This window comes from Python bivittatus, unplaced genomic scaffold (assembly GCF_059951505.1).
Source record: "Python bivittatus isolate LINGU-HERP-01145 unplaced genomic scaffold, Pbiv_v1 ctg000850_np1212, whole genome shotgun sequence".
Classification (NCBI taxonomy): domain Eukaryota; kingdom Metazoa; phylum Chordata; class Lepidosauria; order Squamata; family Pythonidae; genus Python; species Python bivittatus.
Window position 1 is genome coordinate 30,704,550 of NW_028277112.1, and position 27,936 is coordinate 30,732,485.

The 27,936-nt window shown below is 36.8% G+C and overlaps 2 protein-coding genes across 5 annotated transcripts in view; both read right to left on the reverse strand.

Moving 5' to 3' along the window:
- Positions 1-17,357, reverse strand: part of SECISBP2 (SECIS binding protein 2) — a 32,382-nt gene extending 15,025 nt beyond the window's left edge. For 3 of the 4 annotated variants that reach the window (XR_015793848.1, XR_015793849.1, XM_015890730.3), the window contains exons 1-13: positions 17,209-17,357; positions 13,651-13,796; positions 10,975-11,218; positions 9,882-10,053; positions 9,111-9,343; positions 7,813-7,876; positions 7,161-7,318; positions 6,324-6,473; positions 4,823-4,924; positions 3,576-3,713; positions 3,310-3,442; positions 1,495-1,664; positions 720-858 (exon numbers count right to left, since the gene is read on the reverse strand). Coding sequence is in view for 2 of the 4 variants with exons in the window: in XM_015890730.3 (XP_015746216.2) it covers positions 720-858; positions 1,495-1,664; positions 3,310-3,442; positions 3,576-3,713; positions 4,823-4,924; positions 6,324-6,473; positions 7,161-7,318; positions 7,813-7,876; positions 9,111-9,343; positions 9,882-10,053; positions 10,975-11,218; positions 13,651-13,796; positions 17,209-17,238 (1,879 nt within the window). In the remaining 2 variants the exon portion in view is untranslated. The remainder of the gene's footprint in view (positions 1-719; positions 859-1,494; positions 1,665-3,309; positions 3,443-3,575; positions 3,714-4,822; positions 4,925-6,323; positions 6,474-7,160; positions 7,319-7,812; positions 7,877-9,110; positions 9,344-9,881; positions 10,054-10,974; positions 11,219-13,650; positions 13,797-17,208) is intronic. The other variant, XM_015890728.3, reaches the window with a different exon arrangement.
- Positions 17,358-20,275: 2,918 nt separating this feature from the next.
- CKS2 (CDC28 protein kinase regulatory subunit 2) lies at positions 20,276-22,374 on the reverse strand. Its single transcript, XM_025175862.2, has 3 exons — positions 22,220-22,374; positions 21,309-21,436; positions 20,276-20,676 (listed from the first exon to the last, which is right to left on the reverse strand). The coding sequence occupies exons 1-3, from the start codon at positions 22,276-22,278 to the stop codon at positions 20,624-20,626; spliced, it is 240 nt and encodes a 79-aa protein (XP_025031630.1). The 5' UTR covers positions 22,279-22,374; the 3' UTR covers positions 20,276-20,623.
- Between the last annotated feature and the right edge of the window lie 5,562 nt (positions 22,375-27,936).

Sequence of the window (27,936 nt, forward strand, 5' to 3'; positions counted from 1 at the left end):
AGCAGATCAATCCCAAGTAGGAGGGCACTCAACCCTATAGGCCTGAAAGCCAAACTGAACAATAACCATGCTATTTTCCAAGCACCATTACTAACAATGTTGTTTTTCTTACTTTATTCTATGTTCTCATTGCATTTTACATTGTATTTAATTTATTGTTAAACTTTGTATACTGCTTGAGAATGGTCCAAATAATAAGTGACACATATATATTAAACGTATATTAATATATATATTAAGTGTGTGTGTGTGTATAGTTAATAGTTATATTTAAAATTAAAGCATAAATACAAATAAAGTAATAACTCTTCCTCATAATTCCAAGCTCTTTATGTTACAAGAGGAGCTAATTCTTTTCATTTCCTGTTTTAAGCTGAAGAGTGCCTCTTGCATGTAGAAAACCTGGCAATCCTAGATGCCAAGTAAGATGTAAGCATGGTGAAATGAAGACCAAACCTTGTCCACTGCAGTTTTTAACTATCTGATTTCTCACAAATATACTAAAGCCTCAGAAGTGGCAATTATATCTGCAAAAGGAAGATGAGAATTTTTAAACAAGATTTTTTGTGCAAACTGTAGGAAAAAGTAGCTGTCTAGGCTTATATGCAGTAGCAGCTGTGTCACAAGCAATGCCACACTAATTATTCATTAGCACAATTTAAAAAAAAATCATGCCCTACAAACACCTGGAACTGATTGGTTTCAGATGCCCACTGTACCTTCTCTGGAGGTTTTACAATGTGCCTCATCATCAAGAATAGATTCTGCACTCTGCTCAACAGTATCGGTATTCTTTGGCGTAGCCATCTGTTCTAAAACGAGTTGCTGTTTCCGCTGTTCTCTCTCTTTCAAAATAATCTTAAAAGGAAAATACTTGCATTATTCCTTTCCCCTAATAAAGTTAACTGGTCCCTGAAATATTAGCCGACAAAATTTAACTACTTTATAATCCTTTTTGCCTGAATTTCCATTAAAAGTGGTAGGGCAAGTGGGTAGATTTTAAAAATGTGGGGATATTGAATTCCTGTTCAACTTGTTCAATGGGATGGGTTGTAATGGATGCTTTTAGTAATGCAAGCTTCTAGAGATTCCCATTAGATCAGAATTTATTCATGTTGACCCACCATTGGCCAAAAATCTAGAGGGGCAGTTGTCCAAATCCCTGAGATAGAACAACGGCTCTCTTGGCAGTTCAAGAGCAAAGGAGGAGTTGGCTGGAGGCTTTTTCTTTCTCCTTTTCTGGGGGAGAGAGGAAGAGAGGAAGAGGAGAGGAAGAAGGAAAAGGGAGGGAGGGAGATGTCTGATGCTCTCTGACAGCTTCCTACAAGCAAAGTCAATGGGGAAGCTGGCAGCAAGTCGTAAGTTGCTCACATTCCCACTGCTTTTTTGCCCTTGGTCATTCTGTTTCTGTTTAGGTAAGGAAATAGTTCTGAAATGATGACCCAACAGGTCATAGGTTGTCTAGTACTTGAATAAATGGTTAGATGAGTGTACCTTTTTTAGTGATGTTGGCTTCTTTGGCTTCGGGACTTCTCTCTGCTTCCCCTTCTTGACCAATGGAGCACTAGAGTCCAAAGGATTGTGTGGAGTCTTTCCCTGAGTTAACTGTGGAGTTTTTGTTACTATCACAGATTCCTTTGAGGGCAATGTTACTGCACCACCAACTGAAACAATGCAAATATATCATGTGATGGAAACTTAAAATCTGAAATCATTTCTTAGATTGGAGTATAATTCAGATTTAGCATTGAACTCAGCACATGAATGACACATGAACTCAAGAATGTGTAACAGAACACCCTCTTTTCCTTATGTAGCAATACATCTACTACTATGCAATTCACCAGCCTTCTCTTGGGAACATGGTACTTTTAGAAAAATAAGTTGCTGCAATTTCTTTTGGCCATTTCCTACCAATTTTAATTAAAAGTAATTAGTTCTGTTTATATCATTGCTAGTTTTTTAAATGGCAAAATACTATGGTTTGCTACTAAATATATCTGTTTTAGAATCATATCTAGGCAATGTTACTAAATTCTCTTGCACCTTCATCTACCCCACTGCAGATTCTGTCTTGTTCTGGCAAGTGTTTAGGCTTAGTTTTGTCCTTATTACTGCAAATAAACCAGTTTGGTAGTTTAATACTAAATGTTTAAATGGCATTTAAGAAGTCATGCAGCTTTTGTATTAAACCTCAGTGAAGTCATTACCACCTTACTGTACATTTCAGATCTAAGAACAAAGCCTGACCAAATTTATTGTAATACCTTGTATGATATATTCAGACTGTTTCCACAAACCTTTTGCTGATTAAGAGCAGCTTTATCTTTCACATCCATCCAGTTTTTAAATTACCATAGTGACATAAGGCTCACATTATAAGCCTTAAAAAGCCCACAGAAGCCTCATCAAATAACAGAGAAGTGCTATGCTAGCCCAAGGTATGATGCCCTTGTGTATCATTTTTGAAATTGCACAGCTTTAATATAATTATATGAAAACTGAAAAATCCACAATGTCCATATATTACAATTTAAAAAGTACATTACTATAATTTCAGTTACAGTGTTCATAATTTGAAATGTTTTGCACTCCATTAATATTATATTTGTACAAATCTCTGTTAGACTTCAACATTTTAAAAATCCCTATATCCTAGAAACCAGGAGAGTATGAGTTCTAGTCCCGCCATATTCATGAAAGCCAGCTGGGTGACTGGGCCATTCACTCTCTCTCAGCCCAACCCACCTCACAGGGTTATTGTGGGGAAAATAGGAGGCAGGAGTATTAGATATGTTCACTGCCTTGCGGGATAAAATAATAATAATAATAATAATAACAAACAACAACAACAACAACAACAGCAGCAGCAGCAGCAGCAGCAGCAGCAGCGATAGTACCGATAGTTATAGGTGCCTTAGGTGCAATCCCAAAACTTCTGGAGCACCACTTGAACACCATCAGTGTTGCAAAAGGCAGCTTTGCTGGGAACAGCTTACATCCTGCGATAATACCTTTAACATCATCAAACAACATCTGCCTATCCCAAGTCCTTGGGAAGGGCTCGATAGGTGGATAAAAATGCCAAATCCAGACTAAACAACTGGCTCTGTGCAGATCATCATCATCATCATCATCATCATCATCATCATCATCATCATCATCTCCCTTTCTCTGGGATTTTGTTTTGTGAACTATACTGAATTCTTTCAATAATTACATCACCTTAGAAATAATGAACTACAAAATTAAAAAAAAGAGTGATAGATTTGAATGGCATCATCTAGAGAAACAGTGTCAAAAGCATACCTGAAAGCACCACAGGTTTAGGTGACTGCTTTAATTTTTCTGCATGGTGTTTTTCTTCCAAAACAGCCAGCATATCTCCTAAATCAAGCTGCACAGGAATCTGACTCTTTTTTCTATTGCTCTTAGATGGTTCCTGTAGGAAGTAAAAAAAAATAAATTCCCCCATTCCAAATTTTAGCTAAGAAACATTTTTATCCAGCAATATTAATGTTTAGATAAACACTGCTCACAAGCAAGTTAACATAATACAGAAAGGACAACTCCACCTGCATTTTCCTTTTTTCTACTGGAGCTGGTGAATTCTGTTTTCCTATTTTTCTTGTTGAAGATACATCTGGCTTGGGAGTTACTAATTCCTTTGGAGAATGGTCACGAGACTCAAACCTAGAGATCCTTGGGATTACCTTGGAAAACAGAAATACAAAGAAAAAGCTATGTAGGAAAAAGAAAAGCATGGCTCTCAGTTGAGCATTCTAAATAAGGTAGTCCTCATTAAGCAACTGACTCGTTTAATGAACATTCGCAATTACAATAGGGATGAAAAATTAACTTTGTGACCAGTCCTTGCATTTATGACCTTCACAGGCCTATAAAGAAAGGAAAGCTGAAGTAAGAACATAAGCACAGTTGCGGTTTCACTTGGTGACTACTTCAGTTAATGACCAAGTTGCTGGTCGCTAAATGAGGACTACCTGTAGGTTTTAAAATCTACTGATCTAAGTTCTTATGAGCTAACAACCTTCAAATTGTGAGTAAACTCCAAAATTATCATGACAGGTTTGGATTCAAGTGGTATTCCATGGATGCTTTCATTTGTGCATCTATTCCTGCTTCAGTTCTTGAGTCTTATATCTCTCTCTAAGTCATATATGACAGGATTGTCAATCCCATCTTGCATGCATGGGGATGCCTTTTGTTCACACAAAGGACTTTGGGTACCAAAGCTTTTCTAATACATCTAGGATAGCCATTCTTAATGTACTGAAGCCAGGAAGCAATTTTGAGACATAATGTGCACGTCTCACAAAATGTCTTCTACGAGTACTTGCCTATTCACAAAATGGTCACCAATGTAGACATAAAATGTCACAAAACACCCATTTATGAAAATGCAAACCAGCAAGGTTATTTTCCCAAGGTTATTTTCTAATGCTGCAGCTTCCTACTATTTTTATTGTCTAAAAATGCTTATGAGGAATTATGTAGTCTTCAAATATTTTGGTAAATAAAGATGAAACTGGTGCTTTCTATCATATCACCTTCCTGTCTGTTTATTGGATTGCAGGGGAACTGGTGGGGTCAAGGGAAACTTCTGTTAGTATATCTTCCTCTTATTTTTAAACGAATTTCTTTGTTATGACTGAAATAATAAGTCCACTTTTCACTACATTTAATACACTTCAGCAAAGTGCTCAGGACAGATCTGAAATGAAACAAATCCCAGCCAATAAAATAAATAAAAATAATGAATACCCATTTAAAAATGAAGATGGAGACAAATAATAACTCTTACTTTAGTCTTCTCAATAATAGGTGTTACACAAGTGATATTTTCAGTTGCTTGTTTATGTTTTCTATCAAAAGCAGCTGCTAAGTCTGGGAATTCTTCAGCATCCTGAGTAAATCAAAGTAAATTGTTAGAGTAGATATGGGTAGGCAACAATTTATTTATTTACACATACAATTTAGAGACTGCCCAACTCCTGAGGATTCTAAGTGACTTACAATTTAAAAAGGAACAATACAAAAAAACAGAAAAGAAATCATAAGTGGCTCAAAGACAAACATATAAACAAAAGACCTATCCAAAAGAAGCTCAACCACTATCCTACCCCAAGTTCTGGGTAGACAGCTAGGTCTAATAGCTTCCTGAATATCATCAGAGTAGGAGCCACCTGGATCTTCTTTCTGAAGCCAACATAGCCTTTTCTAATCATGCTGCAAATATTGGCTATATGTTTTACCATTTTTATGTGGGAAACACAAACGGTTAGATAAGCCCTAGAACAGGTTTAAGACACAAAAGACAGAAAAAGCCTAGAGTACCACCATTGAAACTCAAACTGAAGATCAAAGGCCTATTCATGTGAATGATACAGTGGCTTTGGCCACCAGATGATTTATCTCTGGTTTAAGCTATACCACACTATCCTGAACAGACACATTTTCCCTAGAACCAGAGTTCCTCTTCCCTCTCTCTCATTATGGAATTATGCCAGGTTCTAAATTTAAGCATTTTCAAAATTTTAAGCAGTTAAGCATTTTCAAAAACTTTTATTTCAGTGAGGGATTTAAGAATGTGCAGCTGAAATCAGTTGGAATAACAAAGTGATCTGCTCTGGTCAATTCATCCTATATATTCTAGTCACATTTTAAGATGAACGTTCCAGTGGATTTTACTAAGGTAAGGGCATCAAGCAAAGCTACTCTCTCTTGTTCTCTATTTTTAGTGTGTGTGTATTTATTTGTTCATTTATTTATTTCTTCACATTCAGAGAGGAAAACAAATGTTGATAAAGATACTTTCAAATCTTTAGTGGAAATAGTACTAATCCAAAAGTTATAAAGAAAAACAATTATATATTAGTTTATCACTTAAACTGTAATTCTACTTAATAGTGCCTTATAATGTGACATTTGTAAGAAGATTGTGATTTTCTCCATTTGCAGCATCACTATTACACACAGCACTAAAAAGTAAAATAAAAAAGGCAGAGCTTTATTTTAAATAGGATCTGGCACTTTAAATGACTAATGGAGAAATCTTACACTAAAACCTAGAACTTAGGGTTAATTTTTATTTTATGTGATCTTGGATTTTTACATGAAGGTTACCCAAGTTGATCCTACTAATTATTCTTAATGGATATATGTTATCATTTCCTATGATGGGAAAATTCTATCTTGTTATAAATCACAATTACTTTTATATTTTTTAAAATTAAAATAGGTTGTAATTCCTTCATAGACACATAAACAAATAATTAGTTGTGTCAGATAATTAGCTTTAGCACCTCAATTCTTGGAGGTTCTTGAACTAAAATGTTCTGGGTGTGAAGCTTGTCTACTTCACTGCATGATCTGGCTTTCTTTTTCTTCTTCTTCTTCTTCTTCTTATCTGCTATTTCTTCAAGGTCACTTGCATTTTCTTTTGTTTCTGATTGCTGTATAAGAAGAAGTAAATAATTTCTTAGGAAAGGAATAAAACAATTTCAAGATTGTACTGTAGAATAAGGCTTCAAGTTTAGTCCATAAGATGAAATTGTAATCACCTACCCTTAAATACAATTCAAAGCTCTTAGTCTCACATAGTGAAAACATGTTTTCCTACCTGGAATCACAGGTAGGAAAATGACTCCCTATGTCATAACCCTGTCCTTCTTCTAGCAACTCTGCTCAGTTTCACAACGTGAATATAAATGTATCTTAGGCCTATACTAAGATATAAAAATCAGGATTTTCTTCAAGATTAATAGGAAGACATTTTAATTAAAAGAATAGAAAACAGTCTAAAAAAAATTAAAAGCGTGCTGTAAGGAATGAAGAGATATAGACAGAAGAAGAGATATGTGGTAGAAATCAAGGAAAGTTGATCAGGAGAGTGATTATGCACAGAAAAAGAATGAAAAAAAACATGGATTATTATTCATTTAAAACACTTTTTATCCACTTCCATTAACAAATATTCTAGAGAAATAGATTTTTTATTATTATTTAAGACAAAAATACTATTCACGTGTTGGGCTCCTTCCTCTTACAAATACATACATTTAAATATTTTATACTCCAGGGTCTGTAAAGTTCTGGTTAATTATAAAACAGTAAAGGAGCTTGGAAACTAATCTTCATACCTTATAGTCTTCAGGAACATTATCTGTTTTTTTACTTCCAGAATGATTGCTTGCAAGAACTGAAGCTGGAACTGAAACAACTTTTTTGGGAGTTTGTGACAGCATAGTGGCCCAAGACAAGGGTGTCTCAGTGAAAAGACCTGAGTGTGCCTGAGGAACTGAGAATAGACAGAATGTACTGTTCAAACTTTCTAAGTAATATCAACCACTAAAGTTCAGCAAGATGCACTTTAATAGGCTGTGACAAGTTTTCTATGGAACCCTTTCCAAAGGAGCCGTTTGGAGATGTATTCCCCCTCCTCCAAAAAAAAGTGTTATTCCATTTGAACAGATAATTCTTTTGCATACAGTTAAGGACAGCCTGACATGTAAATATTAATAAATGCTCTGTTTACATATTGGACTGTAAAATTATATATGAAATCATGATTTGTATTTTATATACAACATGAAAAATGGATATCCTAGATGGTTGTTATATACTTCAAAACAGACTGATCACATTTATGGATATTTTATCCATAGAATGATGGGATTTTAAGCACATTATTGATAAAGTAAGGACTGGAATGTGAATTAGTGCTTTAAATTCTAAAGAAGCAAGATACAGCATCAACTTGAAGCCAGGTATATTATGCTGGATAGTGCTTACCTCCAGGATCTGATGAAGAACTTAAGGGTCTTGCTGGGAAATGCTTTTTCCGAGATACTTCACCCTACAGTAAATATTAACATATTCAGTTGAAAACATGCACAGCATAATTTAAAAATAATTTATTACACGCACCACTACTCAGAATCAATCATTAATTCAGTAACCTCACCACAATAATAAATAAAAGAATAGTTCATAATAAAATAAAAAGCTGGTCCAGAGTAGCTTTAGTTGTTGAAGAAAACACCTTGTTCCAATAAAGGAACTCTTCAAGGTCTAGTGTGCAATTTACGTACAATGGAAAATCCTATTTAGTTACATTTAGTTACCAATTTACAAGAGCCACTGAAAATAAAATACAAAAAATATATTAAAAAAAGTTTTAAAAAACTGCCAGACAGGAATAAAAACCTTATCCCCTTAAATTTGCCAAGAGCTAAACTCATATTTAAAATCTTTAACTCTCATATACAGAATTTGTTGGGAATAGGTGGTTTATATTTTGCAAACTGGTCATTATTACTTATAACTGTGAATTTCCTATCTATTTGTATCTAATAAACGAAGCTAAATTTAAACAAGAGTGAAAAATTTAAAAGGGACTGGAGAAATTCAATCCCTTAACTCAGCTGAGCAAAACTTTTTGAAAAAAAAACCCCTATGGTTGAACTTTAATGTATTAGGCCCATTTAACACAACCACTGTTATGTAAGAGAGTACACCAAAACTCACGTTTGACCAATATATACTGGGCTATCTAATTAAAATATATTTAGCAAGTATGAATTGTTAATATTTACTACCCACTTGATAGTCCAGAGAACGTAAGCTATATTAATGCATTCAATGCATTGCTCCCATTGTGAGACTACAAAAATTACTACAAAAAGGAGGAATGAGCCAACCCATGCAAAAACCATTATATAAATACACAATTAAGTGTAATAAGAAATATTAAATCATTTTTAGTTGCCAACCCAAGTCTTCCTCTTTATAAGTATAAATCAAAATGTCTTTTTGCCTTTTTTTCCCAAAAAGAATCTTTTATAAGTAACATACAAAATAATTTTCAAAATGAAATAGAAATGCCATTTTAGGAAGACTTAGAGGAACATTTTTAGTAGCTAAGAATTCAGTTCCAAATTTTCTCTAACATGCAATGGGAACTGACATTATTGGTGAGACATATTTATATTCCTTTTCCCTTAATAGAAATTGGCAGCTGTACTAATCAGCAAGTAGTTTCACATCAACACTTCAATGTTCAACACTCCAAAGACTATTGAGTAGCTAACCTCTTTTGTTTTGTTTGAAATTGCAAGTTTTCCTGGAGGTGTCAGAGGCAGCTTATCTCCTTCTGCTGAGCCCACTGGTCCCCATGCAGGTTTTTGAAGATTCAGAAGATGGTTACTTTCTAGGTCTTGTAGTTTTGGGAAATCTGACAGGGTCATTTCAAAGGTAGGTTCTGGAAAATGCTCAGTGTTTGGAATTTGCTTGAACTTCCTATTTGTAACTTTAACAGGCCTATCTAATTTAAAACAAAATGCAAATGCTAATGGTTACTGTTTTCAATGACATGTAATCAGTTTATTATATTTAACAGTTATTATATATAGGCCAGGTCCTGCAACAAAATATTTAGTTCAAGATGCTGCGTTCTACCACCCTGCATTCTATCTTGATTTTCATCTTTCCCCAGCCAAGTCAGCTAATGATTACATGTCCACTAAGCATGCTCAGTCCTAATTAGATTTCCCCCCTTCATTTCCCCTCCTTTTTGATTTAGGTGTCTATTTGCAGATGCACACGATTGTGCCCTTTTCCAACGACATGAAAATTCTTATTTCTTTTTCTCAAAAATTTCTGTAGTAACTTCTTTGTTCCATAGAGAGAACATTTTAGAATAGTTTCTCTGTGTGAATGGGAAAGTGCTGCATTTTAACAAAACTTTAAAGGGCCAAAACTATTTGTTGCTCTAAAAAACAAATAGTTTATGATGCCTAAACTTATGTAACAATGACTTAGAAAGAAATCTAAGAACATATATTATCTGAAAGTGATCTCACTATGTATTCTGGCCTCTTTTTTTTTTTCAATCGTGTAAATCAGTGTACCAGATTTAATAGGATTTCTGCTATGCAGAGCAATATAAGATGAATTTTCTGTTGATCTGCTGGTAAAATCACTTCCATTAGGCCTTTTATTCTCCAGTCTAGTTTCATTATTTTCCAGTCGTCTCTGTACAAAATAACAAAGAAAAACAATACATATTCCAATATGATTTTCCTAAATTACTTCCTTGTTTATTCCACTTATATCCTGACTTTACAGTTATTCAAATACTCAACAATCACTAACATAAAACATACAAAACAAAATGAACATTAAAGAAAAACAAAGATTACACCTAAAGGAAAGATATCGCCAAGAGAGCATATTTCTTACTGGGAGTAATGCAGAAGGCGGCCATTGTGCCTATATCTATTAATCAGGCCTTGGAGAGAGAGGGCATACAGTTGAGCCTCTCCTGCAGATCTTAATATTCAGACATGTTCATATCAAATAGTCTTCTAAACATTAAAACCTTTAAAAAGGTTAATACCAACGACTTAACTTCTGCTCCGAAAACAAATTGCAGAAATACAGATCCAGGTATACGATTCAAGTATTGGCTAGCAGCTTAGCTGCTGCGTTTTGTATTAACTCAGGCTTCTGGACTCTTTTCAAGAATAACCCTATGTAATGCTCTTTGCAACAGATGCATTGAAATACAAAGCAAGACTAAGGGTTACCAAATCTGATGGTTTTAGGAATGGTCACAGCTGACATAGTGGACCTAACTGTGCAAACATGCTCTTCATCACAGCCAAAACTTGTGAATCCAATGATAGCTAAGGATTAGAAAGCATGCCAGAATGAGGACTCCTTTTACTCAGTTGGAATGCAAGGTCACCCACTGCAAGCTAAACCTCAGTACCCAGATTGGGGTAGCTATTAACCAGCAGAACATCCATCTGGTTTTCATTTAGCTGATTAGTTGATAATCAGCTTAGGCAATGTTCAACAGTACTGACTGCTTCTTTGGACGTGGAGAGCAAGAACCAATAGAAGGAGAATGCAGAAAGACCGAAATTAGCTGTATAAACTGTAATCACTTACCCTGGGAAAACATGCACCTTCTTTTCTGATGAAAGAAGCCTGTCTGGTGTACCCTGTACCCTGTCTAGTAGAAGTGTTCTGACTCTGGAAACTGGTAACTGCATATATATTTGGTGCGGCACCAAGAGAATAAGGAGAATTGGTGTACTCCTCAAGAGAAGTACATCCTCTATGATTCTGAGATGCACACTGGGAAAGACAGGTGGAGGTATCCCATGGTACATCTTCAATATATAGCTGTTGTCTTAAATAGAATAAACATATTGATTTTTAGTGGAACAAGTTATTCAAACACACCAATATGTTACAGTAGGAAAAGAATCACATTGTAGAAATATGTTTTTATTTGATACCATAATATGTGTGGTATTCAACTGCAACAATTTATGAAACAACTGTTATAATGTAGAAACATAGCATTCTAAAGCTGTAACAAATCACTTGGTTTATTTTGCTAAGTGTCCTTTGAGGAGGAATAAACATAAAATGACACAAAATATGGAATGAAAGCTGATTCACTAAACTCAGAAATACATGTCTTAGGTTACAAGATCCAGAATTTCTTCCATAAATTGTAAGCAGTAATATACTGAGAAAGGGAAGAAGATAGCTGGAAAATATTTCAGTTCTAAATGCTAGCGCTAGAAATTTAGATTTCTGATCAACATATAATGGAACATTATAGTGAACATCACAAGTTGTAAAAGTATCAGCATTTATCCTTAGGTGTTTGTTTTTTGGAGTAACTGACTTTAAATAGAACAGGATTTCCCCTTTAGTGGATAAATGATAAGCTATATTTTTTTCCAATAGTAAAACAATCTAACAATACAAAGGAATTGATATTTCAAAGTTTCTCTCTGTCCTCAACTATCTCCTTTCCATTTAAGCTCTCTTCTGCAATATCATTTTACAATATTCTTTAGACCTGTGGGCATCAGTTTATCCATGAACAATTCAGAGCATGTTTTGAAAGAACATATTTCATTCTTATATATTAAACTTATCATAGTCACTGGTTTACTACTAAGTACTGTACACTACTATAATAAGATTAGTACAAAATATTATTGTAAAATTTCACAAAATCTCTATATAGTAGTACTTATTGCTTCATCCTTTGATTAATAGTAAATACTGTCTTTTCCAAAATAGGTTGATCACACATTTCTGAAAGCCATTCTTTAACACTGGGAATATCACTTTATAAGATAGGGTATTTTTTCTTCTTTCTTTCTTAGTTTGTTTGGTTTTTTTAAAAATTATTTTCTTTTTTTGCTTCTATTAATTGCTTTTTTAAGTTTAAAGATTGTTTTATTAATTGTGTGTGGGGTTTTTTTTAGTGTATTTAGGTGTTAATTTTTTGTGCATAATTTGTAAATAAAACTTTTTTAAAAATCATTCTAATCCAGGAATAAATAGAAACTAATTGGATAATTACACAGTAGAAATGAAACCTGAGAGCCATTTCGGTGTAGGGGTTAAGGCATCAGCCTAGAACCCCAGAGACCATGAGTTTTAGTCCCACCTTAGGCACAAAGCCAGCTGGGTGACCTTGGGCCAGTCACTCTCCCTCAGCTCTAGGAAGCAGGCAATGGCAAACAACTTCTGAAAAACCTTGCCAAGAAAACTGCAGTTGCCAGGAGTCAAAAACTGACTCAAAGGCATGAAAAGAAAAGAAAAGAAAAGAAAAGAAAAGAAAAGAAAAGAAAAGCCTATTAAGAATGCAGTACTATTACTAGGTCTACAAGTGAAAAGGGCCTGTATTGCAATGAACGTGCAGTATGGTTTACAGAGACAATCAGTCCAATTTATAAGATAACAAGACTCAAATGACAGTTTAGTATTTGGCTGCCCTTGTTTGCAGTTGAAATCAATATCCTAATCCAACCTTCAGAGTTAGGGATGAGAAATTAGCCCTAATTTGTACTGTATGAGGAAAATAGCCACATGCCGCTTAGTTGCACGCATTTAAATGTATAAATATTTGTTACTTTGTAATACTAAGATTTTTAATTACCCCCCCAAAATAAAAGAAACTTTCTTTTATTTTGGAGTGGTAAGGAGAATTCACGCAGTAGGGTTAACATAAATCAATGTAGTATAATTTCCCTTACATTCTAATGGGATATTTTTAGTAGCAGATTCATTTATTCATTCATTCATTCAATTTCTATGGCCACCCATTTCAAACAAGTGACTCTGGGTGGCAAACAATCATAAAAATCACGGATTGGCGTAAGGGCTATAAGAGCCTTGGCAGAGCCTCCAGTTGAGGGGGTGGGCTGAAACTGGGAGGGGCTGCCCATCAACAGTAAACCCAGGGCAATTGCTTCTCAATTCTGCCTTGGATCAGGGCATAGATAGAAGAATTCAGGAACAAGAAGCTATTCCACAGATAATAAAAGAAAGACATTTAGGGATGAGAAAAAGCCCTAAGTCACCCATCAATTTTGAAATGTATCATGAGAAATAAATTTAATACTGTAACCTAAAATACTGAAAGAACATATCAATTATGTCACACAGAGTTATTGTGAAAATGGGGAGCCAGATACATTGCTTAAATAAATAAATAACCAAATAACGTAATTTGCCAAACCACTTAGAAAACTGAATTCAAGAACTTGGAAAGTTAATAGTTTCCTCAAAGATGAAATGTAAAAGGATGCATACTTATCCACTGGTGGCTCCTGAACATATGGGTAACATGTAGTATAATATCCAGGAAAGACACATGCTTCTGAGGGCTCTGACCATGCCACTGTTACTGCTGCAAATTTGGGGACAAATGGTTTGACCTCTGCTGATAACTTGATGCCCTGATATATAAAACAGTTTTTTGGTTATATATATGTTGGGATTATCCACAATAAGTGAAAAACCTTGTCTATGTACATGACAGAAAAAATGATTCTTCTGTTCTTCAAACAAATATGAAGAAATTAAAGTGGTAGCTATACATTCAAAACTGCATCAAGAAGTTAATGGCTTAAGCAAATAGGTGCTTTAAAGATATGTACACATACTTATCTAACACTATTTATATTGCATGGAATACAAAAGCTGGTTTTCTATCAATTTCAATTATCTCTTGATAATGAACAGCAGCAGAAAGGACATTATAGCCAGTACAGACACAGTGCCTTTCTATCTTTGCTATTAAATGAAGTTAAAAGACTCTCTGTAGGCTTTAAGTCCATACACTTCCTCCTTTTCCTCAATCTCTCTTCTTCTGCAGGAATCTTCCTAATTTCCTTTTACCCCAGTTAAGATCTTGCACTACAAGTTTAAATGTCAGATGTAATTTAAAGTGAAAGAAAGAGAAGAAGTTTTGAAAGAGGAAATGTGATCTTATTACACACTCCAATACCTTAATCCTAGTATATGTATCTGTGTCTATGTTGTATGCATGTTTGCCTATATATGTGTGTGTAGAGAAAAAGAGAGTCAGCATGGTGTAGCAGTTAAGGTGCTGGACTAGGAGCAGGGAGACCAGGACCTCCCTGAGGCACGGAAGCCAGCTGGGTGACTTTGGGCCAGTCACTGTCTCAGTCCTAGCACAGGAAGTCAAAAAATATCTATCTACCAATCCACACTGGACCACCACAGTAGATTACAGTCCAATGAAAAGGCGTTCATCCTGCAGTGGGTTGATTCGGGCTGAAAACAGTAATACACATAGACACTGTAGTACATCTGCATTGTCCCTATGTTATCTTTCATTTATAAAGGAGAAACCAAACTGAAGCAAGGCACTCAGCTAGCAATCAAATGCACATTCACTGTGCACCCTCTAGTGGTTATTTACACAACTCTAGAGACACTACATGGAACTTAAGATTTCAGTTCAGAATATGAATTATTATTACTACACTTGAACTTTGCCAAAGGCTAAGAAGCGATAAATAATTCCCTTCTGCTCCATCCCATTCCATGAAGAATATATCCTGAATGAAAAAAATAATCGGCATCTTAAAGGCTAACAGGCTTAATCCTGAACGAAATTTGATAAGCAAAACAGTCAAAACACCCTAGGGAGTGCACCAATGGTTGTAAAAACTCATGCCACAATAAAACAACTAACATATGTTTCAAATTTATATAATTAGCATATTATTAGCTTTTTTTAAACTCAAGACACTTTGGGTCAGTAATGTGACTGAGAATGGAAAAGCAGCAAGAGAAAGTTAAACTTTTGGTGTGCTTTGGATCCCTTCAATTAAACCAATCTATCAGGAGCACCTGCCCTCTGGAATGATATTCTCCAGACATTTATGTAGCTCCCACTCAGATAATCTTCTGGAAGTCTTTAAAAAAACTGACTGTTTTCCTAGCCCTGGGGTAGGCTGTTTGTGGACTGTTTGTGGCTGTTTTTTTATGTTTTCTATTTGATGAAGGTGTTTGTCTGGACATATGGGATTTCCTTTCTATTGTTTTCTTTCTATTGTTTCTTATTGTTAGCATAAGCTACCCAGAGTCACTTTGGAGTTGGTTGGCCTCTATATCAAATAAATAAATAAAATAAATAATGTACCCACTTCCCTACCACATATTATATACTATCTTTTCAGCTTCCTGTAGAGCTTTAAAAGCACATATTAATTTAAAATGAGGTTCTATAACCTGATACTATTATATTTCTGAAATATTATTCCCAGTGGTAAATTCTGGTATCTCTGCAAAAAAAAAAACAGGTTCCAGAGACAACTTTTTGTGACTGCTACAAAACAAACTGTTTGTTTAATGTGGTCAATGACAAGTCAATGTTTAGAGGTATATCTTTTGAGACCAGTCATATGTAGCTAGATGCTGCCACCTTCTAGAATGCAATACACCACCTCTTCATTTAACAACTGCAATTTGTTCCTTAAATTGGAAGCGAAATGGTTGCTAAGCGAACATGTGACTGAGAGAGGCTGCAAAGATCACTGGTTGCTGCCATCTTTCAGATAAAGTTCTCTCGTGCAGCATCGCCAGCATTACTCTCACTCCAGCATGCACTGTTGTTGGGCACATGAAATTTGGTTGTGAGCGCACTGGTCAGAAAATGATCTTTTTTAAGTCATATTTGCAAACAGTTGCTAAAAGAGGTAGATGCTAAATAAGGAGTGGTTGTATTATAGATTAAATAGTGAACAGAAAAGCCTCATTCCAGGCAATACTTCCTAAACTAACTACTATCATTCTCTTTCCCTGCCCCTTTAAACAGATGTGCCAATATTTTCAACTAGACTTCTTTTAACGAACAGCAGATGGCAGAACCTAGCCAAAAACAATGGCAAATAATTTGTATATTATTACCAAGAAAATTATATGTTTGCACATTCACATACTTCCTGGGAGTTGTGCTCAGTTTCAGGAAGCTTTTATGCTTATTTTAGTCAGCTTATTTGAAGTCATTTACATTTACAAATGGAATTATAATACCGATTTGTATTGTAAGGTACCTATATTGTCTTCCATACAAGTCTTGAAAGTCAGATAATAAATATATTAACTGAATAAAATAAATAGATTCCTTTTATTGGAAAAAGCACTGGCTACAGAACTTTAGCTTTTTGTGAGAGGTTTTGCCATTAAAATACAGAGCTTCCTTGAAAAACAAAGGAATGGAGAGAAATGGCAGCCTTTTTATGACTGCTTTAGAGAACTGAAATTAGGTGCAAGGCCATTACAGGTATTGAAAAAAAAATAGTTCAAAAGGCAAGATTCATTTTAACTTTAGCCATCTTGGAGGTGGAATGGAATGCATTAATTTACTGTAATGATAATGGCTGCAGTATATTAGTTACGTTCACAGAAAATTTTAACCATAAACCATGGTTTTCGGGCTTTCCACTGCAGTTTCTTAACTATTAGCGTGTTGTGAAAACACACTCAAGATGTGCCTTCCTAAAACGTCACTGGCTGCGCCCACTAGAACTTCACTTCTATTTGCTGCGCGCTCCCTCTTTTCCTTCCGCAGAAAAGAAACGAACCCCCCACTGGAAATTAAAGACAGTCATCTACACCTTCACTTCGAGACACCCGCTACGATGTGTACAAGCGACGTGCTTTACCAGGAAGCAACCTCAGACAGAGGCTTCCTTTTCTTTGTCTTTACCGGGATCGCGGGGGGAGGGTAAGTTCTCACTGCCGGTTACATAACAACGGCTAGGGACACTTAAAGAAAAGCCGGTCTTTATTTTTCGTTCTCCGCAGACCCAGCCTGACCGCCGTTTCCCCGCTTACCTCACTGCCCGCTTCCCGTTCTGAAGCCATGGCGGGGGAAAAAGAAAGGGGCAGTCAAAGGTCAATGCCTCGCTAACGGCGACTTCCACCCTACCCTCCACCACAAACCCAGCTGGCGCGCACAAAAGCCGTCGAGGCAGCGACGCTTGAGTGTCTTGGGCTCATGGCCAATCAGCAGCGCAACTTCCGTCATATGACGGTTGTCATGACGCCAGAGGCAAAGAGAAAATTGTAGACGGAAGTTTTCGAACGTTCTCTCAAGAAAATCGCGCCGGCTCACGGTTGCGCGGGAGCGGACTCACATCCAGCTTCAGAGGGGGACCAGCAGAGCGAACAGTAGTAAAAGAGTCCTTGGAACGCAGTGCTCCGAGGGGAACTAATAAAAGCCTTGGCTTCTGAAACTACATAAAACGCTAGTATCCTATTTCTGGAAGTTTATAACATTACTTCAATAGGCGCCTCTTTTTCCTTCAGAATTACGTCACATAGCACCCTATACATCTGAATTGCCCTGGGAAGCTGCTTTTTCATTTCGCGCTTGATTTTTCTTTCTTTTTTAATCTGTTCAGTCATGCCCGATTCTTGGAGACTTGCCTGGATAAGTCCCTGCCGTTTTCCTGGCAAGGTTTTTCAGAAGTGGTTTGCCATTGCCTCCTTCCCAGGGCTGAGAGAAAGTGACAGGCCCAAGGTCACCCAGCTGGCTTTGTCCCTAGGTGGGACTAGAACTCATGGTCTCCTGGTTTCTAGCCTGATGCCTTAACTACTGCACTAAACATGCGCACTCTCCGCTCCATCCTCAGCATTCATTGGCAAGATTGTGACTCCAGCCTGGAGGTCTTGAATTGTGCAGATTCCACCAGCATTGAGTCCGATTAGCAGAGCCCAGATGTGCTGGGTGGGAACGTCATCAAAATGACAATATGCCTTGCCAGTTGCTCTATAGTGTACTGGAATCTTGGGACTTCGAGGTTGACCATGCAAGCACTACAAAGACCCCACACCACTGTGACATCCAGCCAAGGGAACTAAAAGCTGTGGCTGCTGCCAGAACCCACTGGTGAGCCCTGTGCTATGAAGCCTCCACAGGCTTTGAAGACAGGCGCTGCCAAAAACTGAAAGAAAACCATGAGTGGTGTCACAGAATAACACCCAGTTACACAACAGTGGACTTCCAATGCTCACATTGGGCTAGATTCTGCGCTTCCAGACTGGGACTGCAGATCCACCTCTGTCTGCAGATGAACTGCACAGCAGTGTGTCTTCTTCAAACCCAAGACTACCATATATAATGTATCAGTAATATCTCATCTATAATTAACATTTGAATTTTCTAAAGAGGACATTCTAGGGAGCTGGTTGCCTCATCTAATGCACTACACATATTTTGAGTGTATATTTCAACTTTTTGGGGGGGCTCAGGGGGGCTTTTACATGTAGTCTCTTCTCATTCACCCTCTTCAACAATTCTGTGAGAAGTTGTATTGAATGAGCTCTAGATGAATGGGGATTTGAGCCTGAGGGTTCAAGGTTCAATACCTTTGGGCGCAAATACATTCAATACAGGCACAACACATAAAGGACTTCAGATTAGTTCAGAAAAGAGAATCAGTATACCAAATGCTCACGGAAAACAACACTTTAAAACAATAACACAGAAAATGTGGTAGTACTCCCCTTTTTTTTAGTTCACCCTTTTAGAAAAGGGTGAGTTCCACCAGTAAGCTCTGAAAATGAAGCAGGATTGAATAGAATTGTAAAATTGGAAGGGACCATAAAGATCATCTAAGTCCAGCCCTGCATGATGTGCAGGAAAACCAATTAAACCATCCATGAGGTGACTGTCCAGCTTCTTAAAAATCTCAAGAGGTGGAACACCCACAACCTCCACAAGTAGCCTGTTTCACTGTTGTAAAGATCTGTTAGGAAATTTTCCTTTATAAATATCCAGGTAGCTGCAACATATACCTATTTCTGGTCAGTTTCTGTGGCCATGGAAGTTTTCAACCACCTTCCCTGTGGCTTCCATTTTCACTCCTGAACACAGCTATCATGCCTCCCTTCAGTCTTTTTTTTCTCCAGACAACCCAAGTTCCTTCAGGCCATTTTCATAAAGCATATCCTCACACCTTTGTACAATTTTCACTGTCCTCTAAATCCTCTAACTTGTCAATATCCTTCAGGAAATGTAGAGCCGAGAATTATACATGGAATTCCAGATGTGATCGCACCAGTACCAAAAGGAATGACTTCATGCATCCTTGAGACAATGTTTTTTTTTAATGCAGGCCAGGACTATTAACTTTTCTAGTGGATGTCTCATATTGCTGACTCATGTTCAATGACCACACCCAAGTCCTACTCAGATGTAGTATTTCCAAACTATTAATTCCCCATTTTGTATGCAAGTCCTACATTTTTTCCTCCCTAAATGTAATACCTTAACAGTTACCTGTTAAAGGATATCTTGTTACTCTCAGCTCAGTCTTCCAAACTGTTGAACTCTGAGATTGATAGAAGCATGGTCATGGAATATCTACTTAAGTTTAAATCTCCAGGATCAGATGAATTGCATCCTAGAGGATTTAAGGAATCTGCTATAACCTGACCAAACATTTATCCTTGAGAAAGTGCCAGACTACTGGAACAGGTCATCCCAATTCTTGAAAAGGGGAGAAAGAATTCCCGGAAGAGGAAGACCTTCACTCTAACATCAGCACTGGGGAAGATTCTAGAGATCATAGAGCAATTGATCCATAAGCATCTTGGAAACAAGTCACTACCACAAGTCAATAAGTATCTGTCAAAAAGTTTTGCCCAACTTTTTTTTTTTTTTTTTTGAGAGAGATGGGTAACTTTCTTAGTTTCACAGTAGAGGGTATTTATGACTTTAGCTGATCAATCAGGAAATCTCAGGGCTATAGGCTAGACTGGGAAATAAACAAAAGACCCTAGAAGGAAGCTGTCATTAAAAAATATGGACAGCTTTTCTTATGCAATATGGAAATTGTACTGAGAAAATAAAATTCATGAAACACATACCAAAATCTAATTTTAAAAACAGGTTTATTTAATCAGACCTATTTTAGGAGTTGAAAAGCCACAGGATGAATTGCTCTGTTATAGAAAGATACATTACTAATATAACCCAAAGATAATTGAAGATTTTATAATCAACACGTTACATGTAAGTTGTAAACTTTATTGAACAAAATTGACAAGAGCAAATAGGCACTTGTTAACGATGAGAGTTCAAGATCATAGCAGCCAACTTAGTTTGCATTTTACTGAGCTCTGTTGCTGTGAATAATACAGCTCATGCACAGGTAATGACTTATTTGTACATTTTTCTCAAGTATTCACTGAATACTACCAACATATATACATTTATACATAAAGTTCCAGAAATTTAGAGAAGTTATTTTTGTTGGCCTTTTGGAAGTGGTCTTCTAAAAAGAAGGATATGTGGTTCTGTAAAGAAAAAAACAGAAATTTGTTTATGACTTGTGAAAACTTATGCTTGTCCACTGTGCAGATTAAACCCATTCCTTTATTTATCACTGCCATTGTAACTGAACTGGGAGGGATAATCCCCCTTCAAATATGTAACATGAGCCACCAGTCCAATATGTTAAAAATAAACTGTGAAGTCACAGCATAATTTCACAATATCAAATTTAACTGTAAAATGTTTATTAAAGATATGGGCTGAGGGAGAATAAGAGATAGCATAATGAAACAAAATGTATTCTAAATATTCTGCAGCAGAGTTATAACGTGATTTTACAACCAAAGTTTACTTCTCCAAAGCGAGGACTATAAAATTCAGCTGAACAGAAATGTTTTGACACAAACTTGAGAAATGTGTGGCAATATCCCTTTCAACCTAGGATCGTTTCCATTTGGTTTTTTCCCTTCAATTCTGATATGACAGGAGAGGGAATTGACTACAGATGAATTACACTCTCCATCTAGTAATAGATATACACACATACAATTCAGTTTACACATAGTCCCCTCATTCACATCAGCACAACATGAAGTCTACAGGGAAAATATTTTCTAAAAATGTAGCATTTGCATTTATTGATAATTCCTTTTACCTGGTTCATGAATCATATAGTGGACCCAGCCAAGACTTTGCTGAACACCAAGTCTTCTCCATTCTTCTTCAGTCATTAGATGTGTTTTTGGTACTTGCTTTGAGAGCTCTCTTGGTAGCATCACATGCCTATCAGGATTAAAATGTAGACATCACAGATAACTCACATAAAATGCCTAGTTTTGGCTCAACATGCATTAACCCAGCCATAAGTAACGTAAGGAAATTTTCTATAAAAACTCACTGCCTTTAGGAAGTGATTGAAATTCTTTACAATTGTGCCAATATTTTGCTTAAGCTGAAGTTATATCATCAACAATGGCACTATTATGTTTTTAAAGTAATGTCCAATATTATTTTAAATTTCCAGTTCCACAGAGTAGTCTTCAACATTCACAATCAAACTGCTACTCCAAATCTAGAAGATGCACGAGAAAGCACTAGTGCAGCCAACGCCCACTCAGCCATGAAGTTCTCTGAGGGTTACCCCTTCATCAGCCGTTATTTATTTTTATCTTCCCAGCAATGCTGCGGTCAGGATAAAGAGCTCAGGTGGAAGGAGAGAAAAGGTACTCCCTCAGAGGTCGAACCTATGAAAACGTAGTGCAGCTACAGGCGGTCATTTTAGCAACGCCTCAGCTCTTTTGGCGGCGGCTTCTATAAAACTAGTACCGGGGCAGAGAGAGATAAGAGCTTTCGGGCATTGATACCGCCTTTCCCGGTGCCTCCTCAATAACCCCTGAAGCCCTTCTGCTCACCCTTTTGTTACAAGCTGCTGGAGTGGCCAACCGCTCGCCGTCTCGCTTGTGTGTATCGAGGCAAAGACAAATGAAGAGATCGAAATTCGACTTCAACTATTTCCCTCCCCCGCCCCCCCCCAACGAAGCAACGAGAACTTCCCCGTTTTCGCACCGGTATTCGTAGTTCTCGTCGAAGTATTTATCCGAATAATAGATCTGCTTATGAGCCATTATGAAGGGAATGGCGATGGCGGCGACCGCAGCGCTTCTGCTCCCAGCGAAATCACCGTCCCGCCCCAGAGCTCGCCACTAACCGACTGCCGTGGAGGCAGCTCAGCGCCCGACCCAATTTGAATCCAACATCTCAGCGCTGATTGGAAGGGAGCCCTGGACTAATCGGAGCGCGCGCTGTCACGTGGCTGCGGTCTGTTGCTATTTGATTCTCCCCTACGTTTTTCTGCGTTTCCACCAATCGGAGAGCGCAATCGCTGAGGCGCGGAGGGGGGCCGCTAAATACACTTACTTGCAACGTCCAGACGTCGGCTACTGGGAGCGGGTGAGTTTACTCTATCTCCCTCTTACGAGGAGAAAGGGAATTGCCTATGGGTCGAATATCTCCGGCGGGGTGGTGACCAAAAACCATTAATTATTATTTATTTTTTACTGCTATTATCGTAATGGCTGCTCTTTGCACTACTGTTAATCTTTTGCGTATTTTTTCAGGACAATATTCTGCCCGCGTAGTTTGATTCTTTGGCGTGTTTAATTCAGAATTTAGTAAAACGAATTCCCGAATCCAGAATTATAATCTAAATGGGGAAATTTTTTTTTTAAACACAGCGGACACATTCTAGAACCAGAATACTTTGGCGAGCAATTTCAGCCGCTTCCTAAACCTAGTGAGAGACACATTTGCATATAGAATTTGCAGGGCTTTTTTTTTTTTTTTTTTTCATTTTCTGTCTCCCTCTCCCGCTATTAAATGCACTGAAGGAGGCAAATGATGGGAGTCTTTTGGAAATTGGGAGTGGCTGTAGGGGCCCGGTTTTCACCCTAATATCAATTCCAAAGCATCTGCGACTAGAATGCCTTCAGCTCCGCACCAATGAGAGTTGATATAAATCTTCCTCCTACGGACGGACTTTTCATCTCTGGGAAAAGTTGGCTCAATCAGCTTTCCTCAGTTTAGTGAGCTCTGATGGCCTGCAACACTTCTAATCCCCAACTATCAGTATCTTTGGATGATGGGAGTTGCAGTCAAATACTTTGAGGGCAATGGTTTGGGGAAGTAGTCTGCTGACAAAATTGTGTACTTGTTTTCACTCTCGTTGTTTTATTTAAATGATTGAAAAGTAATTTCCCACTGATTTTTGAACTAATGACTAGTATCTATCTCACCAGAGAACAGGGCAGGCTTCCTACACAGATCAATACAGCTGTTTTAGGAGACTGAAGTTTATTATTCAATAAAAAAATAAATCCCAGCTCTTTTTTTGTTTCTAATTTCTGATTCCTTATCAGTTCAGCTGAATACTATAAGGTTTTTTAATGTTACAAAGTTCATACTTGTGTGTTGTTAATGTGATTAAAAAAAAAACACATACCATTATCTGCTTGCTGGATGTTGCATGTACACAACTTTTAAACTTATCTAGTCTGAATTTTATAACCTTTGACATGTGGTTTTCTTTTGCTACCCACTGTCTCAGCTTTTTAAACTGCTAGAATCTGACTCTTCTCCAGTTCACTGTAATACCTGATCCCATTGCTGCCAAAAATCCCTTTATGTTTCCATTTTTGATGTCTTGCTGTTTCTGATATAGTTGACTGCTGAATCCTGCTTGAATCCTTTCATTCTCTAGCTCACTGTTTCTACTCTGAGGAAGAACAGCTCTTTTGCTGCTCTCTCCCTTTCCAATAGGGTGTCTGAAATGTGTTTGTTATCTGCAGAGTCCCTAGATGACTTCATCACCCTCTCTGAACATGCAGTTTATATCTGTAACCCTAGAAATTGCCATCCAAATTTCCATTCTGTATGTTTGACTGATAGTTGTTTTCAGTATATCTAAAATGAATTATTGTCTCAGCCTCACTAAGGCCAAACTTATTTTTTTAATCTTTTCATGTAATTTTTCTAAGCATGTTGTTTCTCCACTTAGCAGCATTTGAAAATGTGGCTTTTCTCTGTCTCCTTTTCCTCCTGCATTCTACTTGTCTTATCTTCAAAGCTTTCTAGGTCCCTATCTTTCTGTCTTGGGTCTTTACCCCTCTATTCAGACATATGAACTTTCCCTCAGCTGTTCAAAGGGATTCTGCTCAGAAATGATGATTCTTTCTCTCTTTCTGCTCTTTATAGCTGCATGATAGCCTGTGTAAATGTTCACTGAAAAACAAATAAAAATGAAATATTGAAGGAAAACTCCATATTTTGCACTCTCCCACAGCTGTTTACATGACTAACATTTATGGGCGGCTATAGAAATTAAATAAATAAATTTGTGTAGCATATACTTCTCTTTTAGTTGTATTCTTCTTGCAATTTATCTGCATAGCTTTAAAGCATTTTCATGAAATCTTTAGCACAATCCCTACACAACAGAACTTGGAAGTAAGTACAGTGGTACCTCGGGATACGAACACCTCTACTAATGAACTTTTCGGGTTATGATCAGCTCCGGCCGCAAAAATTTACCTCGATGTGCGAACTCCGCCTTGGGGTACGGTCATTTTTCCGCCCTGACACGTGGTCCGCGGCCATTTTTCCGCCCCTGACACGTGGTCCGCGGCTATTTTCCCGCCGTGCGGCGCCCGGCCATTTTCCCGCCCCTGATGCGTGGTCCGCGGATGCCAGAACGGATTAACGGTAATTACATTGAACCTTATGGGAAAATTTGCTTCGGGGTGCGACCAAATTCGGAGGGCGGAACAGATTAACCGGATTTACATTGAACCCTATGAGGAAATTTGCATCAGGTTACGACCAACTCGGGATACGCCCAGAGTCACGGAACAGATTAAGTTCGTATCCCGAGGTACCACTGTACCAGTGAATTCAGCACAGCATACTCCTTGGTAAGTAAATATAAGTCTATAGCCTTATAGCACTTCCATACCATTACTCTTTTTACTCCCAAACACTCAAAAGCTGTTTTTGCTCTCACCAGAGCTGATGCTGAAACACAGAAGAATCCATGAGCTGATCCTGGTGACCAGGAGAGAAGAAAAAAAAAATCTAATCAGACCCTTGCTTCATATCTATGTCCAAGAATTAACAAACGTAATTATGGCATTTGGTACTTTTTAAAATATCTTAGCCTTTGCTATAAAAAAGAGTTAAGATACTTTTCCTCTGCTCAATTTAAGAGCAACCTCCCCCAGCTGCAAAATTGCAAGTGTGAAGTTATTCAAAGGGAGAGTTTGGAGGCAAGATTTCCCATCAATAGAAAGATGGTCTGCTCCCAAGTTCCAGCATTTCTGGTCATAAATTTTATTCACAGTGGTTCTTCCTCAATCCCAATTAAGTAACTAGAAGGAAATTAGCTATCCAATGGAGATGACACCTGAGAATTATGAGTATGATGCTTATTGGAGAGCACAGAAATACTGTGTGGAGTTGCCCATAGTCTTTATCTCCTGCTGAATCTTAAATCTAGCTATATATATATTGTGTTCCATCTTCAGATCTGAATATCTTAATCTGACCAGTAGTCTGAGATTTCAAGAATTCCTACATATAATGTTGTATGGATTAATATAATATTAAACATGACAAGTTTTTTTCAGATAGTGTGATTAACTAATGCCCCATTTCTTTAAATATAAAGAAATGTTTCTTTATATTTAAAATATTCCTTTAAATACACTGCAAAATGATGTCCAGTATAGAAATCTATTCAATTTAAAATTATAATGGAAGTCTACTTAAATACTTCACGTCAAAGTAAGGATTGTGATGAACTCTGGATATCCTAAACTCTCTGAATGGAATAGGCTAGCCAATCTCTAACCACATCAGTGCTGAAAATTGGTTTAGGATGGCTGGAGTAGGAGATGCTTTTTACTGTCTAATCCATAGGAACTAAAGATATACCTAACAAAAATTCAGCATGCATTCCCCGGGGGAAATGCCTCTAAATATCTGACAAAGGGGCAGTCAATAGCCCTAACTCTACAGTATTCCAATGGCTGTAAGGAAACCTAAGTAATTTGGTCACATCTTGCCTAAAACTTGGCAAGAAAGTTATCTGAATAGAAGAGGATCCATTTTTTGTGATGCTGGACTAAGAGATAATTAATCAGAAATGGGATGTCCTGGGATGTACTTGCCCAAGGCAATCTTATCCCAATATGCAGTGCAGTCAAGTTGTTTACCTCCTGTCCTTGCCTGGTATTTACTTACATTAGTTTGCGTAAATCCTTTCAAAGTTAATGGGTAAGTATCTAATCACTGTGTATTGCAACAGATTTACAAGATGTTTGGCAATATTTTAAGAAAGATTTATGTTTAAAAATCTACAATTTTTAAAGAAAAAACTGTGCTTGAACAATATAGTAAATTATATTTTACTCAAAATTGGGATTAAAAGAGAAACACTAAATCTGCTTTATAACCAAAATAAAATGCATGTATAATATAAATAACTTACACATCCCTAATATTATAAACTCCGAATTCCTGTCAACTGGAGGTCTGAAGATCCAGATTTGCTCAGTGACAGTGTTTTGTTTTGTTTCTTAGTTTGGGATTAGTGAGTGGTGTGAATTTGGCCAATTGTAGTTTCTTCAAGAAACCAGGATATCAGTATAATATATAATCCTAGTCAATACTATAATTCAATTTGAAATTTCAATTTTGGATAAAAGAGTGGATTATAAATACTGTATGTATTTAAGATAGAATGGTCATGACATTGTGACCAATTTTTCACCCCCTTACAGAAGAAAGGTACTTCGATGCATCTATGCAATATTCAGACTGGAAATAACATAATAGCTTTATTGCTACTGTACTTATTGGTGTAGTGGATTGCAGTCAGAAAAGGTACAATGCTGTTTATAGCTGAAGTAGTATATTGCTTACTTTTTAACCTACAGGTTGTGTTTTTGTGTTTTTGTTTTTTTATTTAACTCTCAATTTATTCTGATCTCAGAATATACTTAAGTTTTGTTCTCCTTTCTACAAAACTGGACTGTTTCTGGATAAGATTGTCTACTAAATGGAGCATTTAAATAGACAAATATGTCTCAAGTACTTTTCTTGTTTTTAAGGTTCATTTTTTTGTGTAGAAAAAAGAATATTTCCCATCTATGGATAATAGTTGTCAATGCAACTATCTAACTATCTCAGTGCGTTTTCTCCTTAGTCCTTCAAAATACTTTTGAAAATTTGAACTTATTTTTTAATGGGCATTTTTGGGGCAGAGAACATTCTATTATTTTTGCTGGAAGAGTAGAATAGGATTACATCCAGATAGACTATTTTGTACAGTTCATTCTTCACCAAGTTCAGAAACAGTTGTTGGAACAAATTTTAGATTCACATTCTTAACATGTGCCAATAACACATACATCATTTTTGTTATTTATATGGTACTGTACATGTGACAGAGTTCACTCCATTTTTTAAAAAGTAATTTCTTTTTGCCTCAGAAATTTGTAACCAAAAAGTCCATTTTTTCAAAGTCTCCCATTAGTGCTAGTATCAGGAGTGCTAAAATTAGCATCAAGAGTTCAAATGTACAACTTCAGTGTTATATAAATTAATCTAAAAATTTTAAAAAATCACACATACAGTCTCCATTGGTCTTCATTTCCTTCAGTTACACTGCTGCTCAGATTCATTTATGTGTGCTTTGAATTTTCCAGAGCCATGTGTTTATGACAATACTA

Bases quoted from the DNA above. Each gene is read 5' to 3' on its own strand.
- CKS2 (XM_025175862.2), bottom strand. From the start codon at position 22,278: ATGGCTCATAAGCAGATCTATTATTCGGATAAATACTTCGACGAGAAC. The intron at 21,437-22,219 runs GTGCGAAAACGG...TAATCCTGATAG, and splicing joins GACGAGAACTACGAATACCG to GCATGTGATGCTACCAAGAG. The intron at 20,677-21,308 runs GTAAAAGGAATT...TTTTCTTTACAG, and splicing joins CTATATGATTCATGAACCAG to AACCACATATCCTTCTTTTT.